Source organism: Enoplosus armatus, chromosome 12 (assembly GCF_043641665.1).
Source record: "Enoplosus armatus isolate fEnoArm2 chromosome 12, fEnoArm2.hap1, whole genome shotgun sequence".
In the NCBI taxonomy this organism is placed as follows: Eukaryota; Metazoa; Chordata; class Actinopteri; order Centrarchiformes; family Enoplosidae; genus Enoplosus; species Enoplosus armatus.
The window spans coordinates 12,126,401-12,146,442 of record NC_092191.1 but is presented as its reverse complement, the minus strand read 5'-3'; the positions used below and the strand labels follow the sequence as shown (position 1 = coordinate 12,146,442).

Genomic DNA, 20,042 nt, shown 5'->3' with positions numbered 1-20,042 from the left:
GGTAGTTATATGAATTTTTACATGGTAGCATAGGACAACTTTGCTCAAACTGACATTGGAAGACATGAGTAAACACTGAATATTTGTAAAGGAAAATATTTTTTTCATGTCTTTTTCTGTCTCTAGCAGTGGACTTGAATTACTCATCTCAGAAGAGGCACAGGGAGTTGGAGGGTGGTGACAACAGTTCCAAGAAACTGTGTCTTCAGGATGCAAAGACACCAAAACCCACTAATGGCAACTCACTCAGTACTTCACTGGTGTCTCAGCCGTCATCGAGACATTCTTCAGTCTTGGAACTGTCACCCAAATCCACAGATACCCATCTGTGCACAGAACCAGCATTTGGCCAGACAACATGCTTGGAACTATCATCCACGTTTAAACCCACCCAGTCATCTTGCGCATCACTGTCACCCAAACCTTGTACAAAGAGGCGACCATCAATGGGGGCAAAGCAAGCCGTCATAAATTACACTCAGAATAATACTGTGAAGTTAATAGAGTTAAAAACACCTTCAAAGCCAGGTGGAGAAAGTTTGAAGAAAAGCGAGGAAAATGATAAAAGGGATAAATCAAGCTCTTTGTTATCCTCTGAAGTTGCCCAGAAGGACACTGGTAGCTCACCTCATGTTCAGTTAGGCAGCCAGCACTCTGGCCATACTCACCGTAATACCTCAGCCTTACCAGTCAAGACCCTGAGCAGAGGTAATCAGGTGGAGGAGAGCAGAAAGTCAGACAGTAGCACTCCTAAACAAGCCTCCAAACCAAATGCAGGTTCTCTGAGTTGTCGCACGGTAGAACGGAACAAAACTGCCCGCACACGAAGACCTGTTGCAATCCCTAATGATATAGATGAGCTTTTTACCCCTGACCCCATGACCTATGTAGTCAGCCCTTCACATAAGACCACAAAGCCCAAGATAGAAGGGGGAACAATCAAATCCCCCACAGCAGAGAAAAGTTGTTCATCCAGCATTGTGGCAAGCTCTAGTACAGTTACTGGATCCTCATGTCACAAAAATCAAAACTTAACAGTAACTGGTTCTCCTGATGCAGTTGATACCAAGGGCTCTTCTTTGTCTTCAGCATGTCTCCAACAAATGTGCTTGCCAACTCTAGCTTTAGAGCGGGTAAAACTTGAAAACTTAAGATCCCATTGCTCTAAAGACGGTGAACTCAAAAACTGTCCCATCACTTCCTCTTCAGGCATGCAGCTAAAGGATGAGAGTGTTAAATCGGATGAGAAACGCACATCTCTTCCCAACAATGTGAGATCATGTGCTTTTGAGGCAGACACTGCTGCCTCTGAACAAACTTCTCCATCTCATCGTGCTCAGTCTCCACTGCTGCAGAGGCAGGCAAATGAAAGGTCTAGAATGCAGGCGAATGAAGAGGATCCTATAGTGGAGCTGGACCTAGACCTGAGCTTTGCGTTAGATTTGGATCTAACCCAGAGCTCCCACAGCAGTGAGGAGGAGCAGATGGTTTCATTGCAGGAGATGATGGAGCGTGTTACCAAGCCTCCAGACACACCGGAGAAGGGAGCCTTCTCAGAGCCTAGTACACCTGGACATCACAGCTGCCAGTCAAAAAGTGTAAGCGCCACATGGCTTGTCTTTATTTTACATAAAGTTATGAATGTATGACTCTCTGAGCTAAAGGATCAGTAAAATTCAACTTGTATCATTTTGGATCTTAAATGTTGTCTGTTGTGTTTCCCACAGCAGCCAATGCCATCCACCACAAAGTCAGGCGTGTACAAGAACGACCTCGATCAGATGCTGAAGGAAATAAACACCAATAAAAAGTAGATTATTCAGAAAATGTCAACACTGTTACCTTTTTAATTTGAGCTTTAGTAGTTGCACGTGAGATGAGTTAACTTTCTCCATATTGTTTTTATCCATCAGAGCTAAAGAGATTGAGACACAACTTCTAACTGCATGTAAAGAGGACCTGTTGAGAATAGCTGAATATGAGGAGGCTGAGGAGAACCGGGAGGAGGGCATCTCCACTGAACAGAAGCAAGTGCAGAAGCACACTGACGCATTATATCTTGTCACTGAGACACAATCCTTGCACAGGAGTTAACTGTAATCTGGATTTTTTTTCTTTTTTCAGGGAATTCCTGCAGCGCTACTCATTGATGTCCAATGCAATCAGGGAAGTGCCTCCAGGAGAATCAGTGTTCAACCTGGAGAAATTTGGCCAGATCTTCAACCATGATACACTGCAGCTCAGACAATGCATTGTCAACCCACAGGGGACAGCACAGAAAACGCTTCTTTGGTGAGTTGTTTTTGTGTGTATATTCATATGAATGTTCAAAGCAAAACTGAAAACTGCACTGCTTCCCAGAGGATGAACTTTTGTTCTGCTTTGGACACTCCTACAGCTTTCCTCTTGAATGAAATTTGCTGAGCACATCAATGCTCACAAGGGGATGCACCCTTTTGATTTAAATGACACTATGGCCTTTTCCTTTAGCCTCACCGCTGGTAAGGCTAAAAATTATGAATCTTCAGTATGTTGTTAGTTACATCCAGCACATTATACTGTGGTGTGTGTTTGCAGCTAATATTGGCCATTAGCAAAGCTTTAGACTGTTAGTTTGGCTAAAGAATTAACTCCTCTAATCTTTCTCTCTCCACTTATGTTTTCTTGCCCTCTGTCAGGTCCAGCCCTGCTCAGCTGAGATTGCATGTAAATATCGGATTGTTCCAGGAAGCTTACGACTGTCACTCGCCCTGTCCAGCTCAGGTTACCCGTTTCCTATTCAAGGTAGGACCCACACACACCTGTAGCATGTCAGTAGAGATTTCCAAATGTTTGAGCTTTGGCAGTCATTTTTCTATCTTGTCAGATGATGTCAGTCCATACTGAAAGGATGGTATCCGAAAAGATACTTCAGGCTCTCTGTGACATAGCCTGCACTGCTGCTTATCAGATAGGTCAGTGTCCCCCACCCCACCCCCACAAGCGTTTGGTATTTACTCACTATTGTTAAGACATTTTTCACATGTGTTTTTCTGTGTGTATGCCTCCTCAGTGAAACATGGAAGCCAGCAGTTTAAAGTTTGGGTGCCCAGTTTGGCTGATGTGGTGCTGGTCCTGATGAATATGGGAGTTGCGTTTGTTACTCTCTTCCCCTTTGAAAATCTGCAGCCTTCATTCACAGAGGGAGATTTGCTGTAAGTAGCTGTTTATGGGATTACTCACTCATGTCATCGTTTCCTTATTTAAAAGCAGATGTAAGCTGAAAGTTGTTTATTTGATGTCTTTAATTTCATGCAGTTGAATTTCTCTGTTTGTGTAGGGAGGACATCTACATCAAAAGTGAGAGTCCCTCCAGTTACAAGGAACAGAGCACTTTCCCTGAACACAACTGCAACAGCATCTTGAAGGTGAGACACAAAAGGAAACAGATGTCTGTATGATGTCGAACAGTTTGCTGTCATGTCTGTGAGAAAGAGAGAATGTTGGAGAAACCACAATTTCACCATTCAGTTCATTCACCACTTGGTTGTTTCTCCTGTGTTTACGTCTGCAGTACCTGTCTTACTGTATGGGCCTCTGTCCACGGGCGTACAGCGACGATGAGCTGCTGTTGCTGCTTACTGTGGTGGGAAGATTGGGCCTGGACACACGGCTCATCCTCCAGTCCAGTGTGGAGCTGTATCCTCTGCAATACAAAATTGTCAACAACTTCAAGGACTGGGACACCATGGTCAGTTCATGCATGGCTCGGATTTCTTGATTTTCAAAAGTTGCGGATTAATGAGAACCATAACTTACTTTTAGAGCACAGGTTTGCATTTTTGCTGTTGTATTTCACCCAGGGTTCTGTATATTTTCCTCCTTTTTTGTCCTTTGCCAATCACATGCCTGTTCAATTTCAGATGCTGTACCCAAAAAGTAAGCTCCAACAGCAGATGATATTGTACAGGGTTTTAGTTCTTTCAGTTGTTCCCTGACAGCCAGTTCTTGTTTTGTTCCTGTTCAACACTAATAGAAATATTTTCCAATATCTAAATATATACCATTACATGGGAAATGTGTGTGCAAAATGTGCAAAATCATAACATATTCAAAACGATAACGATACACTTCCACTGACGGTTGACAAGATGATATTTCATTATTGCCTATTCCTTCTGTCTACAAATGTAAGTTATTGGGGTTGATATCTTATATGATGCTCACTTAATTTATTTTACTTAGTTAATTATTTATTATTTATTTAAAATGTTAAAATGTTTTCAGCTGCCCAGAATCTGTCTGGCCCTCACTGATCTGACAGATGACCACCACAACATGTGTCTGCTAGTTCAACTGCTGCCTGACAACACACATGGAAAGTAAGTCCTTTTATCTGTTTTTCTATCTCTGGTCTGCTTGTCTCCATTTTTCCCACACAATGAGTGATTTTTTTAGATATTTAATTCCATTATATTGTTTTTGAAACACACAAATTATTTACTTTTTTTCATGTAGGACGCTGCGTCGACATCTGAGCCTGTCCATGATCTCTAAACTGTTAGATGGAAATTGTACTTACAGAGCTACAGAAAAAGAGATTCAGGTAATTTGTTTGTGTGTAATGTAAGCATAGACAGTTTCCTTTTATTTCCTAAATGACTATCACAATGTAATGAACGTCTTCAGTAATCTACAGTTTTCCCCTCCTTGTTCTCTGCCATGCTCAGCTCTCTGAACTGAGGCTGTACCTGCCCCGTATGCAACCCTCCACCCTTCTCCGAGGCATGCTGAGCTCCTCCAGCAGGTGTCAGAAAGATAAAGAGGAGGACATGGCCACCCTAGACCAACAGGTGAGCATATGGTCAATGCCTTGATCTTCAAAATGTTCCAACCTACAGTGAATTTTAGAGTTTTCTTGTCTTGTTTTTTATATCTAGTTTTCTTATTTTGTGTACTAAAATGTTGTTTTCCCAGAATGTTAACTGAATGTTATTGTGAGTTGATTAAATATGATTTATCTCTCTGTGTCTCAGGCCTACTACCTCTGCTATAGCCTTCTGACCTTGGCAAATGAAGCTTCCAATTTTCAGTTCTTCCCAGCTCATCAAAAGGTCTGACTTAAATTATTTCCTTTTTTGCTGGTCTCAAGTGTTGGGCCACTGATTATTAATCAGCTAATTTATCATGGAGGTTTTTAATGTGTGATGATGGTGATATCATTTTGCCTGTGAGAGGTGTGTTAATATTGGCTTGCCTTTTTCCTCTGGCTGTCAGGAGCAGCTGCTGTTCCTGTGCTCTGAGCTGGAGACGCATGTTAAGTGTGACATCAGAGAGAGCGAGAAATGTCTTTACCGGAGCAAGGTGCGTATGATTGGGGCAGTAAAAATCAGTTGAGCCTTACTGATGACCCTTTTGCTGTAATTCACACACACCTGAAAATAGTCTAAAAAATGGCTGAAAATAGCAGAAAATGCCCAGTTTTTCAGAGCACAAGGTGATATCTTTAGATTCCTTGTTTTGTTCGACAAAGTCCAAAATCCAAAGATATTAATTTACTATCATGGAAGACTAAGAAAACAGAAAACCAGCAAATATCCACACTTAAGGACCTGGAACCAGTGGAGTTTGGGCATTTTTTCTTGAATAATGACTTCAATTATTATCATAATTGTCACTGATAGATGCCATTGTAGCTTTGCACTGTGACATATTTTGGGTACCTGCTTATCCTCTCAGAAACTTGGCCAGACTTTTATTTACTAATGTGAATATGTAAAAGTGATTCACCTCATACAACGTCCTTCCCCTTCTCCCTCCAGGTAAAGGACCTGGTGGCCAGGATCTACACCAAGTGGCAGATGCTCCTTCGGAGGACCAGGCCTCTCCATGTACAGTAGTCACACAGTCTTGTATATATATATACTTTATTTACACCATTTAGTCCTAAAAAAAAAAAAATCAATAGTCAGTTAGAATAGGCTCAGTTCAAGAGTCCTCCAATAAAGTCAAAAGATTTTATAATTCTGATTTACAATTCTGTATTTTCCTCCTGTAGGGTAAGTTGTATGATTATTGGCAGCCTTCGACTGTGGTTACATTGACAAAAAGCCAAGACGAGCAGGAGATGGACAACAATGATGCTGGAGAGGGGCCTGTGATGGAGGAGGATGGAGAAGATGAAACCTGTGGAACTGAAGGGAATGAGGTTGAAATGAATGCTGAGGACGAGGAGAAGGAAGAGGGAGATGATAAAATGGATGACAAAAACAAGACAGGAGATGACATGAAGCCAGAAGAAATGGAGGGAGACGATACGATGGATTACATCAACAAGACAGGGGACGACCCAAAGCCAGAAGAAATGGAGGGAGACAATATGATGGAAGACACAAATAAAGCGGAGGAAGTGTCAGAACCAGTTCGCGGGGAGTTGAACCAAGAGATGCCAGAGATGGAGCCTCCAGTGCACAAGGAGTCTGACTTGATGGATGAGCAAATAGAGGCTGGAAACAGAGAGTGTACTGAGGTGGAGACTCTCCATAACCAGGTAGCAGCATGTTATTTAGTGTCATAGAGATTTTGTTTTCACGGCTTTAATAGCTATTTCCTTGATGTAAAGCTCACTTTGCACCATTTGTCTACCCACCTCTATCCCTAAAGTTTCTTTGTTAATTGTATATTTGTGAATAAAACCATTTTAGAAGAGACCACAAAGTTTGCCGAGGGCTAAGGCCTTATCTTCTTTTTGGTTAGTGCTGCACAAGAAACAAAATGTTGATTTATTGTATGTCTTTTTTGAAAAATAACTTGATGATAAAGTCTCATGTAAATAACTTCAGTTGTGTGCAATGTGTAAAAAATGGCCGTCTGTATGTGGCACATATACATAATGCACTTGAGTGCCTACATCAACCTGTGTTTATTTGGAGGGAGGTTTTTACATTGTGTTTTTTACCCCAGCTGTGTTCATTTGTTAAAATTTAGTCATTTCTCAAAAATAGTTGATAATTTGTTGTTGCCAACATTTGCTTTAGCCAGTCTTAGTAACTGAAAAGCTGACCGTATGTATCATATGTATGATATTTTGCTGCAAATCAGCCTCATGTGGGAACACGTCCATATATTTATTCCAGGAAATTTGCATGTTTTCCTTAATCCCCTCAAGTGTATCTGTTTTTCAGTGTTTGCTGGGTCTGGGACATGAAACATTGTCGCAAGCAATGGCTGCTATTGGCTACAGTAAAATGTAATGTTTCACAATGTTCAAAATCGACTTGACTATGCAACATGTTTACTGTAAGTTTTCGGTTTAGAAACATCAGATTGTAATTTGGTTTCTCAGCCGTTATTGTTTCATTACCGACAGTAATTATTGTAAGACTGTAGTAGGCCTTTTTCACAGCGGACTGGTCATAGTAAGAAAAGCACAGGGGTTGCTGATAACATTAAAGATGGCTCTGTTGTATTCAAGTGTAAAGTAACAAAGTAATGATAGTGTGATAGCGAGACAGCACACGCAATACCAGGACCCTGAATCAGCCATCATTAATGTTATTATTTATCCCTGTGCTCGTCCAACTGTCGTGCCATTCAGTGAAAAGGGCCAACTAAATTAACTCTGTAAATAATTTCCTGGGACATACTATCTTATCTGTTGATTTTTTTGTTGTTACAATTTCACTGTTGTGTTGAATGTGTGCATTTGTTTAATTTCCCTTTTGGGAAAATATTTTTTAATGATAAAATATTTTTTTATAGCTGTTGCCAAATACAGAAAATAAACTTTATTTACATGTTAACAAAATTCTTTGTTGTCTTTATAAAACATCTCAGGCAAATTGTAGTCTTCTCCCACCAATATTAGCAATATTGATACATTCTTAATCTAAATAAACCAACTAACGTATTTACGATGGCATCCACAACTTGCAAGCAAATGCCAGAAGCCAAATACAAATTTTTCACTGACATGACATTTCAATTGACTATCAAACTTGATTTTGCACAAGACTTACAGTATGTGTATGTCTGAGGCCCAAATAATTTGATTTTTCACAATGAATAAGATTCTAACACTAAATGTAATCTCAAGAAACACTAGTAGAATGTGTTAAATTGATGGTTAGCATTAAGCAACGTTTATCATTTTAGCAACCAATATATAATTTGTATTCAAACAGCACTCCCTAAATGTAGTATACCATATTACCAGGTTTGAGTTGATTTCTAAAATGCCTTCAGGCTGATGGTCAGAAAGTAGAAAATATTAATCTAAGGAAATGTAAATAGGATTCAATGGGTTTCACATGGTGTTTGGCACTTTGGTTACTCCCTATGTTACACAGCTATAGAGGCAGATATTCCTCAACTGTATATTTCCATATTTGTTTTAAGCAAAATCCACTGAAGAGCCTTACAGTGACATTGGTGTTGTCATTTGGATTTCAGATTCTGGTATTGTGCATTTCCTCCAGTGAGTGCAGTCTTAATTCCCATGTTCCGAAGTGTTCCTGTTCTGCAGTCGGTCATTGTGCTCCATCTGAGCACTACTGTTTGCAATACGCCAACAAGATAAAGTAGATTACTTCGCCACTTTAACTGTAATGAGTGTCAGTGTCGTTTCAGTGGGCTTGTGTGTTGAAAATGCAGCTTTCTATTGCAAGGACAACCTGTAGTGAGAACCAACATCATATTCGACTGAACTAGCGTAAATGTCAAATGGTCCTGAGGCAGTGAATGAGTTAGTGAACATAAATATCCACAACTTTGGATATAAACCACCAGAAAATGAGTGATGGAGGCTAAGTTAGGTATGTGTGTGATAGTCAAAGGTAATCACCAACTAAACAATTAGCTTTGCTTCGCTTGTTAGTTTTGTTCCACTCCGCCCCACTTCCAAAGGGCTGCTAGGCAACGATAGTCAGGTGACTGTCTGCAGACAGAACATGGCTGACCTGTCAGAAGACCAATGAGGGAAAGGCCAAGTTTAGCATAATCGATCTTATTTTTTACGTCGTTTCTGACCACAGTTGACCGTCGTGGACAGCAATTGACCAGAGGTATTCAAGGTAAGCATGAGAGCGCTCATATTTGGGTGGATATGTTACTCTGTGTTGCTTGGAACTGCTGTAGGTAACGTTGGTGTTGGCTAGCTAACTTGTGCTAGCTGCTAGCCAAACAGTCCCCGTACTCCCCGCTTTCTCTTCCAGAAGCAAGCCTATTTGAATGTGAAAGCTAGTAGGAGGAAATAACACCAAGTCAACTTTATATGGACACAACACGATGTCTTCCACAAAGGTGTAATGTCAATGTACAGCCAAAGCTAGGTCGTTGTACCGCAAGTCGAGCAGTTAAACCAAACGTTACATTAGTTACAGGGAAGATAACGTTAAGTTAAAATGGAATTTATCTCGTGGCATTTCAGTGACTCCGGAAATCAAAGTCAATATCTACACACACAGAGACACTAACGGTTCCCCTATGAGCAGGACATCAGAGGACCAACACTTTGATTTCATTGTGTCATCACTCAGTTCTGGCACCTGCCACTTTTGCACGTTGATATTGAATCACGAACACATCACACGAACAAAAACATTGGGATGAATGTTTTTCCTGTCTATTTTGCAAAGGGCTTTAAACCTTTGATCAGGGGGCAGCACTTCACACTGGTTGTTCATTTGGTGGGAGGCATCATGTTTGATTTATTTGGCCTCGCTGATAGCCCTGATTCTGTCGAGGAATGCCAAAGTCCTGTCAAATACCTTACCTTCTATAACAACTACTGTACTTGTTATGTTAGAGCTAGATACAGGTTGTGAACACCACGAGCCAAGGAAACCGAGTTTTAGAATGCTTTCAATGTAGGTTTCTTTTTTTAAGTGATGTAATATTTGACTGTGTTTTCTAAGTTTTTGGAGAAAGTAAATGTAGGGCACCCATAAGAAATTGTTCCTCTATGCCTATATCCAAGCATTGTTTGTGTAGCAGCTCCATGACTTGTTTCTAGATGATTCAATCACTACAGTTTATGGTTTGGGCTTTGGCACTAATGTTTGTGTGCTTGTTGTGTTCATTTAACGTTGCCTAAATGTTATTTCCTCCAACAAGCTTTTACATTGAAACATGCATTCAGATTCTTACTTCAAACAGAGACTGGTTCAAATATACACATTAAAACAGATATGTGGGCTACATTATTACACAAGAAGAATAGTTTTCTTTTAGGTTGGAATGATTTATTAATGACAGGTGTTTAAAAGCCCATCTGAATTATTAATTGCATTGATAACAACAAGTGATCTGATTGCAGATGAGTGGGTTACCGGAGGGAATAGCAAACGGCCCAAGCAGAAGTGAACACTTGGAGAAAGATGCTCAAATTTGGGAAAGACCTTGGACTCTTGAAGAGATGCGGCAGAGCAGTGCCAACTGGTCTTTGGCAGCCGACTCAGGGGTAAGTCAGAAACTTCTGCCCCAGCTTTAATATAGGCCAAGAAAAGAGCAATTCATCATCATCTTTTCTCAGACAGAGAAATTCTTTAGACATCTGAGTAGTTTGTAGTAGTTGTAGTTGAATAGTAGTGGTAGAGGATTGTGAAATGAGAGTTACTCTGCAAATGTTGCTGTCTTCATAACCGTTTTGTTCTTTTTGGGGGGGGGGTTTCTTCACAGCTCTTCCTGTTCCTCCAAGACTTCTCCCAGAGAATGCTGTCAAAGACACATGACATTGAAAAGCAGTTGGACAGTCTGATACGCGACACCAAGGCCACAGACAGCTGCTTGCACTCTGTCTTTAACGACTTTCTCATGCTTTCCAATACACAGTTTATAGAAAATGTAATGTATATAATTGAAACTTTTTTGTTCTACTTCAGTTTTACTTGTTATACTGTAACTGTGACAATTCAGTCTACTTGTTTGTGTACTTTGGGAGCAAAAAATGTTGCAGTGTTTCTTGTGGTCAACATGATGTAATCTATCTGGTAACAAAACGGTCTTTTTACTTTGTGTCCTGTCACAGAGAGTGTATGATGAAGAGGTAGAAGAGACTATCCCCAAGGCTGATGCATTGGAGAAGCAGCCTGAGCAGGTATAAAGAATTCATCCTTCCTGCTCCAAACATTTACTGGCATAGAGTACAACACTGACCAGTATTATACTGAATAATTCTTTTCAGTATTATTTCAAGGATAATATGACTACAGTATTCAGCACACATTATCCACAAGTCTTGTATTGCCATGTGAAAGTTATTTATGTGTTCCCTTAAGGAGAAGACTCGAGAGCAGAAAGAGGCAGAGTTGATCCCGAAGATGCAGGAAGCTGTAAACTACGGCCTGAGAGTGCTGGAGTCAGCATTTGAGCATCTGGACATCAAAGCAGGAAACTCTGACTCAGAGGACGAGGAGGTCACAGACCGAGTGGAGGCCATCCTGGAGCCCAAGGTGTGCTCTTAATCTTGAAGCAGTAATTTAGGATTACTGCAGAAATGCATGTGATAACGCATCTTTACATCAATGTATGTGTCTGCTTTTGCCCTTGTGTTTTAGGATCTTTATGTGGACAGGCCACTTCCATATCTGATTGGTTCCCAGGCCTTCATGGAACAAGATGATGTTGGACTTGGTGACCTCTCAAGTGATGGTAATATCCTCATGGCGGCTTCTTCAGGCGCTTGTACATTATAATGTTGATTTTTCTCATGTATGTGTATTCTCTCTTCAGAAATGTCAGTAGACAGTGACAGAGACAGTGTAATTCAGAGCGAAGACGGCAAAGACGGAGTTGTAAGTCTTTTTTCCTTTTCTTTCACAGTATCAGTTCAAGGGTTTTAATTTTGCATCTTGCCACAGAAAAAAATAAACACCTTATTGCATTTATTTATTTATTTATTTATTTATTTATTTAACAGCATTCAGATGAGGACTTTGATCAGGAGGAAGATGAAGCTCACAATAATATTAAGAAGGTATAAAGCTGGCTGCCTGTCTGCCAAACACGTCAAAGATTACACTTAAACTGAACAACTTTATTGATTTTGGATTCTCCTCCCATGCTCACCTAGAAATCATCCATGTTGAGTTATGAGGACGATGAAGAGGAGGAGGATGAGGATTCTGACATATTTGGGGAATCGGACAGGGATGACGACGACGACACAAAGGTATAACTTTGCTCAAGTGGTTGAGAGATGTCTTTGTGAGTGGATTATTTGTAATTTAAGTCTGAAATCATTCAGATATGTTGCTACCTCTGGGAACATTGATGTTATTCTCCTCTGGTTGTTTTTATGTCACATTCAGAACACTGGCCCATCGTCTTTTGCTGATGAGCTGGCAGCCCGAATCAAAGGTGAACCAGTTAACAAACCAGAGGGAGATCGCGCATGTAAGTCACTGTCATTATCAACCAACTGGTAGTATATCATCTCACTTTGAATTTACATTACATTTTTTGTTCCTTGTTCTCTTCACATTTAATCTAAAAAAACATTACATTAGAGATAATAATAATAAGTAACGATTGCCATCGTTGCATGTGCATGCTCATGGATTTTTGTTTCTACCATCTCATGTCTCGAAGCATTGACATCTAAGAAGAAAAGTAAAGGCAGGAAAGAACCAAAGCTTGCAAAGCCACAGGGTAGGACTTTCATTCATCATCAGTGCAATTCAAACATTTTTTGTTTAATTATGCATTAGTTATTATCACACATTGTTCCCAGTACATTGCTCAATACTGTTTATGTACTTTGTAACAGCAGCTGAAGAGGACAGTGATGACATGTTTAAGCCACCAAAGATGGAGGATGATGACTTCTCCCCATTTGGAGGGAAAGGTGGCCTCTTCAGTGGAGGGAGAGGCCTGTTTGACGATGATGACGAGGTATATTAAGCTAAATGATTTTCAGAGCTCCCTCTTATTCAGTCCAGTTCCACATTAACTCTGGACTGCAGCCAGAATTTGATTTGTGCTGTATTATGTGACAGGGTGATCTTTTCTCTGAGGCACCAAAACCTCCTGTGTCCCAAGAGAAAAAGGCGCAGAATGAAAGTATGAAAGCTCAAACTGCAGGTAAGACCTAAGATAGACTTTTTAAACAAATATGTGCACAGACATATAGATGAGATGGATACAAACTTAGAGGAAAAACTAGACTAGCAGATTGCTACATAACTTTTCTTTCCTCTCCAAGAATCTGACAAACCTGGAAAGAAGATTCCATCGGGTGCCATTTCAGTATTCCCAGGTATTAGCATTTACTTCTATGACAGCTAATGTCACTTCCTTGTCTGCTTCATCATCTTAAAACCAAACCAAATCACTTTGTCTCCACAGATAACAGCCTGTTCAGTTCAAGGAATGACTCTGATTCAGTGGAGAGCAAGGAGAATGGAACTCTAGCTCCTAAGACCAATGCTGCCTCCAAACAGGTTCCTACAGGATCTGGTGTTGGTGGAGGAGGTGGGCTGTTTGATGATGAGGATGAGGATGATGACTTCTTCAGTGGTAAAAGCCTGAAAAAGTCTGACTCTGGTAAGTTTGTGTGAGAATGGGCACTTCATTGCTACAGGTTCAGGTGGGATCCTCTTCTTCAAACCAATGTGTGTTGGTGTCTTTCTTTTTCAGCTGGACAGGAGAAACCCAAACCCAAGAAAGCTATTGACCTTTTCGATGAAGATGATGAGGATGGTGATATATTCAGTGAGAAGTACAGTGTGCCAACTCCAGCTCAGAGCAAGAAGGAGGTAGTGGAAGAGCAGGTTAAACATCCTGAGAAAAAGGTAACATACACATGCAGCTCACAGTATTAATAGTTGTATGAATTACGTAGTTTGTTTGATATATCTACATAGTTTGGCCTGTAGAAGAGCTCCTATGTGATTTATTGTTATTTTTAGATGCCGGCAGGGGCCATCTCCATGTTTGGTCCTGGGACTAAAAGCTTGCTCAGTGAGGGCCTGAACAAACGTCAGCCGTCTACCAGTGAGGAATCTGAGAAATCTGAGGAGGTCTGAATAGATCATTGTCTAACAATATATTCCTGACAAAATCAAATTTAGTGTGTTTTCACATGCAAAATGACAGGGTTCTTAACCAAAAAAAGGACCCAATTGGGCTTCAATAAACACAGTGTGTGCAGGCCTTCTATACACTGTATCTACAAAGTTATTGCAGTTTCAGTGTAACTCTATGTTAACTTTTTGTTTTGAGGTCGTGCCTGCTCCTGCAATGACTCACAAGCTAATTTATCAGCCGTAGATGCCATTAAATGAACAGACCTAGTTGCAGTCAGTATATTGATGTTTGCTCGGAGTGTCATATTCGAGTGCAGTCTGAGAAAAGGCCAAATTCGATTTTTTTGGAGTACATCGCTGGCCTTTACTCCTGTTGACACAGTTCAGTTCTCTTTGCTCTGTACTGGTATTTTTTTCAAGACTAAAACCTCATACTTTCAAAATGGAAGTTAGAATTTAGAAAGCTATTTATAATAAATTGTCATCTTCGTGTTGTGCATTTCAGAATGAGCCTGCTCCAGATGCTGGGAAGGCTGCTGTCAAGCAGACTCAGAAACCCCAGATCAGAGGCCTCTTCTCTGATGATGAAGACACACCGGTAAGGCTCTCAAGCTTCACTGCAAAAAAAAGTGATAACAGTAATAATACTTTTTAATTACACTATATATGTATTTGCCTTCCATAGGGATTTCCTACCATCCCTAAGAGCCAGTCTAAGCCTGAACCTACAAGCCAGGGCAAAACCAGCAAGGCCTCTTTGTCATTATTTGATGATGAGGAAGAAGAAGAGGTGAAAATAATTAACTAATATCTTGCACACACAAAACTGAATTAGGCTAGGTTTGTTTTTGCTGAGTACATTACATTAATCTAATCTTCACCTTGCAGGATCTGTTTGCATCTGCAGCTAAATCTAAACCAAAACCCAAACAAGCTAAAGCTTCCACACCGCAACCCAGTAAGGCTATGTCCAGCTCCCTCTTCAGTGATGACGAGGTATGAGAATACAGAAAGTGATATTTCACTGCTGTATACCAATATTTAATGGAACGTACAATATGACACTCCTGAATATTTGAATGACAGGACCAGTGGATGAGCTCTAAAAGTAGTGCTGGGAAGCCAGAGGTCAAGACAGGAGGGATGAAGTCCAGTGCCAGTGCCCCCTCCAGTCTCCCCAGCGCCAAAACGTCTCATAAAAGCAGCCTCTTCGACAATGATGATGATGACTTGTTTGCTCCAACAAAAGAGTCAAGGTATATCAATACATTAGAAACCGTGCAAAAACACATCTGCTCACTGTTATAATTGTATTAAAATCGCTTTCAAAGTACATTTTTTTGAAACATTGTTTTGCCAGGAATTCTTATCTATCATCTTGTTCTGTTGCTCTTCATACAGTCAGAAGAAGCCTCAGAGAGTTGCTCTCTTATTTGAAGATGAGGGTGATGACGATGAAGATAAGGGATCCCTCTTTGGCGTTAAACCTGCTGTCCACACAAACACTGCAGCCCCAGCTGCTAGAGTGAGTGCACTAACTTATTTTTTGTGTACTATGTAAAAATAATCTTGTTCTGAAGTTTGCCTCCGGTGGGCGTTAAAACTGTTTAATAAGCTCAAGACAGATAATTTTCTCAGCCCCTAGTGGACCATTAAGATCAATTAAACAGAAAACATCAAATTAAAAAATCAGATATATAAACATAGATATTTATAATTAGATTCTATGATAGTTAATTTATTGCATCATTTAATTTGCTTTATCTCCCCCACTGAGATTGAATTATTTTAATACCTGTGTTCTTCAGACACCTGGTGTGGCTTCTCAGTCGTCCTCCCTGTTGGAGAAATCGGAGGAGGCTGCAGATTCTAGGACGGCAGCAGAAGACAAGCCTTCAGAGCAGGAGAAGCCAGCAGCAAAGACCCCTGAGCCGCTCCCGTCATCGCCCTCACCAGAGAGCGGTGAAAGTAAAAAGAAGCCTGCTGGAGCCGTCAGTCTTTTCGGGGGCATCGACGTTCTCACCAGCAAGCAGACAAAGAGCCCGTTAGATGAAGTTGACAATGATGACGGCTTCCTCTCTAAGGACAGCCCACCACCAAATGTTAAGAAGGAGGAGAAGAAGGAAGAGAAAATGAAAACAAACACTGTTAGCCTATTTGATGATGAGGAGGAAGACGAATCGGATTGGAATGAGCCGATATTCACACCCAGTAAACCCAGAGCAAGAAACACACTAAAGGTTTGAATGATTTATGACGAGTTGCATTGGTATACCGTTTCTCCTGCAGGATTAACATGTGTGGTGTTGTTTTTTACAGCCCACAGAGGAGCGACCGCAAGCAAAGAGCACAGGTGTGTTCCAGGATGAGGAGCTGCTGTTCAGTCAGACGCAGCAGAAGGACAATGACCCAGACGTTGACCTCTTTGCCACCTCAGGGAAAGCTGCTGTCAGTATATTAGATATTCTTATCCATTTCTTTTCTCTCTGCATGCAGATGCATGGTAAGGATACATGACTATGTTTTACTTTCTAGAGCTCCAACATCAGCTCAGTGAAGCCAGCAGCACAAAGTCTGTTTGCAGATGACGATGAGGATGACCTCTTCAGCTCCATCAAGCCAAAAGCTCCTCCTCCGGTAGCAATTTGATTCTTTTTTTGGGGATTTCACTTATGCTGGATTTCTGCTTCTGCTTACAAAAAAGTCCGATTTAGATCAGTGGGTGAAGTTTCACCTCTCTCTCTTGTTTTTCCTCTTTCATATTCATTCTCAGAAAGTAGCAGAGAAGCCTAGTAAACCTAATGACAGAGCACCACTAGCAAGTCCAGAATCTGTATTGGAGATTCAGGTGAGTCTACTGTAAGCATACACTGTAGCTCCAGTGATATCATAGAAAACAGTCTGTGATATTATTGGAACTACACTTTCTTTGAGCCATGGACAGACGTACCTGTGTGGCTATGCGGTTTTGATTTAGGATTTATTTTTGCTTGATATGTTATGATAGACACATCTACCACCCAATTTACTGCCTGTTGAAAGATAGTGATGTTTCTAGATGAACACAAGAAATGCCTTCATTGGATTCAATTCGGGCGGCATGGTGGCGCAGTGGTTAGCACTGTCGCACGGGAGGTGAAGTTGGTTAGAGCGGGTTGGGGGTTCGATCCCCGGCTGCCCCCGTCATGTCGAAGTGTCCTTGAGCAAGACACTGAACCCTAAGTTGCTCCCGATGGAGACCAGCACCTTGCATGGCAGCTCGGTCGCCATTGGTGTGTGAATGTGTGAGTGAATGGGTGAATGAGACTTAGCTGTAAAGCGCTTTGGGAACCGTGAAGGTTGAAAAGCGCTATATAAGTGAGATCATTTATCATTTATTTATTTATTTAATTCTAAACCTACTGTAATCTGACCACACAGAAACCTGCACCAAGCCCCGTAAAACCTAAAGATTCCTCATCAAGGATTGGGAAACTTCAAGTAATATTTTAGTTTTTACTGAATCAAATGTGCTTCCTGACATTTCACTCTGATTCCTCCCTGTGGAAAGACTTTTCTATTCCCACTTTTCTCTTTTAGGGTATCTACTTTCTTTTTCTAACTTTAAAAGCTTGGCCATGATACAGCTGCATGACTACCAAAATGAAGATTAATTCTCATTCATTCTCTGTTTTGATTTGAATTTGCTCTTGCCTCATTTCCATCCACAGTCCTGGCTTCTCATTTTCATCTGAATTACCTTCTCTGAGAAACTGTAAATGTGTAGATTTGTCTTTTTCGCCTTGATAAATCATTGCATTGGTGCATCTGATCTTATCATATTCAGGCCAACCTGTTGATCAATCCTGCTGCATTGCTCCCTGGTGCCGTCCCCACTATGCCAGGGGCCGTAAGCGTACTCCCTGGCATGGCTCCTAGTTCCTCCTCTGGGGTGTCCAGCTCCAGCCTGAGCCCCAGCCCCGCCACAACTCCTGTAGGAGCCCAGACAGATAAGGGGGAGGGAGGTGTGAGCTTCGACACCCCTCTTCAGGTTACAACACTGCAGAGTGCACACAAGGTGGGTTTTTGCTTCCTGGAGTATTATGTCTGTTGTCTAGAAGTCTTTCAGTTGCTTTATCATTGCTTGGATTTCTGATGTGATATTGTGAGTGCAAATGTTCTGTCCTGCAGAGTCGTGCCAAAGGTTCTGCACAACGGAGACCCCAGTCCAGAGCAGCGAGGCAGCAAGCAGCCCAAAGATCTGCAGAGAATAAAGAAAAGACCCTGGGTGGAGATGTTGCTGGGCCGAACCCCAGTCTGTCCGGTTTAGTCTTACCTCCCCCAGACAAGTCCAGCCAGACGCGCGCCAGTCCGACACTACCTAACTCAGCAGCAGCCACAGCCTTGCCTGCCTCCTCGCCTTCTCAGTCTTCTCTCTCTGAAACCTCCCCCAAACCCTTTGTACTGACACTGCCGGTATCCACAAATGCTGGAAAGACAGACTCTAGTCAAGACAGCAGCAGTACCAAGGTGCTGCCATCATCTGATGAGGATGATCTTTTTGGCTCTGACAGTCTGCTTGAGGCCTCCTCAGTCACTAACAAACCCTCCACCAGACAAACTACCAAGACTACACAACCTCCAGCCAGTAGCAATGTGGGATTGAAAAAAGACAACGACAAAAGCGCACTCCCATCCATTTTTGATGACAACACTGATGACCTTTTCCAAAAGGTCAAGCCAAGGTCAGCTACTAAGAAAGCAAAGGCCTCGTCCTTTTTGGAAGAAGAAGATGATGATGATGAGGACATCTTTGGAGTGAGCAACAACTCCACTCCCACATCCACAAATAGTAAAGAAATCAGCAGTAGTTTTTCAAAGCAGGACATCTTCCAGGTACCTTTTTTTTTATTTTACATTGATGATAATACTGTCAAAGTTTTCTGTGCCTTCAATTCTTTTCTTATCGGCTGAATTTCTGTGTTCCCAGGATGAAGTAGCCACTGTGCCTAAAGTTCACAAGAAGCACAAAGAAAAGACCCTTGATGCCAGCTTGTTCGATGACAACATAGACATTTTTGCTGACCTGACGGACACTTTAAAGCCAAAACAGAAGTCCAAGACAAAGGGAGAGACCAAGTCAATATTTGATGATGACATGGGTAAGCAATAATAAAAACGCATGAAGGCACGCATGTTTTTTTTAATGCACACTATTTAACCAAATGTTGTGTCCATCTCTCTGTTCTTTAAAGATGACATCTTCTCACCAAGCACAGTAAAACAAGTCACGAAGGCTCCCAGTAAATCAAAGAAAACGATGCTGTCTCAGGAGTCCAGTTCAGCAGCGGATTCAAGCAACATATTTGATGATCCACTTAATGCTCTTGGTGGGAACTGAACAGTTGTTTCTGAGTAGCCAGATTTGTACAATTGTGGATTCATTCTTTTGTCATTTGGATCGCTGAAAGATTGGAGATCGGATACACTGTTGATAGAGTATTTATTCATTTGAATTCATATAAATACTGTGGCGTATTTTTGGCAGATAAAGACTCAAATGAAAATGATTCCAGTCATCTTCCGACAACACTTCCAAAATCATCTCGGCATCAGATCATATTATGTAACAGATATTATATACTGTTAATCTTTATTATACATGATAGCACTTTATAAGCATACCATATGCTTAGCCTCAAAGCCTGCAGAAATTAACAGTAAATTGTTTTGTTTCTTTTGAAGATGTTTATGCTTTGGCTTTTCCATGTTGAGATTCCATGTCTTTGGGTTTGTGCCATATCATGGTTATGAGAAATCAATGTGTTTACTTACTGTCTTAGGCATTTTGACAATGTTTTTATTAATAAGAAATTCATCAATTTCTTAACTTTGGCTGTGATGAAAAAGGAAATTCATTTTTAATAACTAAAAAGAAACATATTTTATGCTACCTGAAATGTGTGTGATTATTTCCAGTTCACTTGTTTGCATGTGCGTCCTGTCTAGACTTAAATATTGATCAGTGGAGCAGGAAGCTCATTCCGAAGAAAGGGAACT

At 41.0% G+C, this 20,042-nt stretch overlaps 2 protein-coding genes across 2 annotated transcripts; both read left to right on the top strand.

Annotated features, from left to right (window-relative positions):
• The first annotated feature begins 1,100 nt into the window (after window positions 1–1,100).
• On the top strand, window positions 1,101–6,683 carry slf2 (SMC5-SMC6 complex localization factor 2). Its single transcript, XM_070916505.1, has 16 exons — window positions 1,101–1,598; window positions 1,731–1,810; window positions 1,914–2,027; window positions 2,125–2,292; window positions 2,679–2,784; window positions 2,867–2,954; window positions 3,053–3,194; window positions 3,320–3,407; window positions 3,554–3,730; window positions 4,267–4,361; window positions 4,498–4,585; window positions 4,710–4,832; window positions 5,016–5,093; window positions 5,257–5,343; window positions 5,802–5,870; window positions 6,038–6,683. The coding sequence occupies exons 1-16, from the start codon at window positions 1,380–1,382 to the stop codon at window positions 6,554–6,556; spliced, it is 2,241 nt and encodes a 746-aa protein (XP_070772606.1). The 5' UTR covers window positions 1,101–1,379; the 3' UTR covers window positions 6,557–6,683.
• A 2,278-nt stretch (window positions 6,684–8,961) lies between these two features.
• washc2c (WASH complex subunit 2C) lies at window positions 8,962–19,889 on the top strand. The gene is made up of 31 exons (XM_070915525.1): window positions 8,962–9,050; window positions 10,295–10,438; window positions 10,657–10,821; window positions 11,006–11,074; window positions 11,256–11,429; window positions 11,535–11,628; window positions 11,710–11,771; window positions 11,897–11,953; window positions 12,050–12,148; window positions 12,288–12,372; window positions 12,568–12,627; window positions 12,746–12,870; window positions 12,975–13,059; window positions 13,181–13,234; window positions 13,324–13,521; window positions 13,615–13,769; window positions 13,887–13,997; window positions 14,509–14,601; window positions 14,689–14,793; window positions 14,892–14,999; window positions 15,090–15,259; window positions 15,405–15,528; window positions 15,833–16,243; window positions 16,323–16,451; window positions 16,539–16,640; window positions 16,777–16,851; window positions 17,424–17,483; window positions 17,830–18,060; window positions 18,174–18,878; window positions 18,973–19,144; window positions 19,238–19,889. The coding sequence occupies exons 2-31, from the start codon at window positions 10,295–10,297 to the stop codon at window positions 19,381–19,383; spliced, it is 4,368 nt and encodes a 1,455-aa protein (XP_070771626.1). The 5' UTR covers window positions 8,962–9,050; the 3' UTR covers window positions 19,384–19,889.
• Window positions 19,890–20,042: the final 153 nt, after the last annotated feature.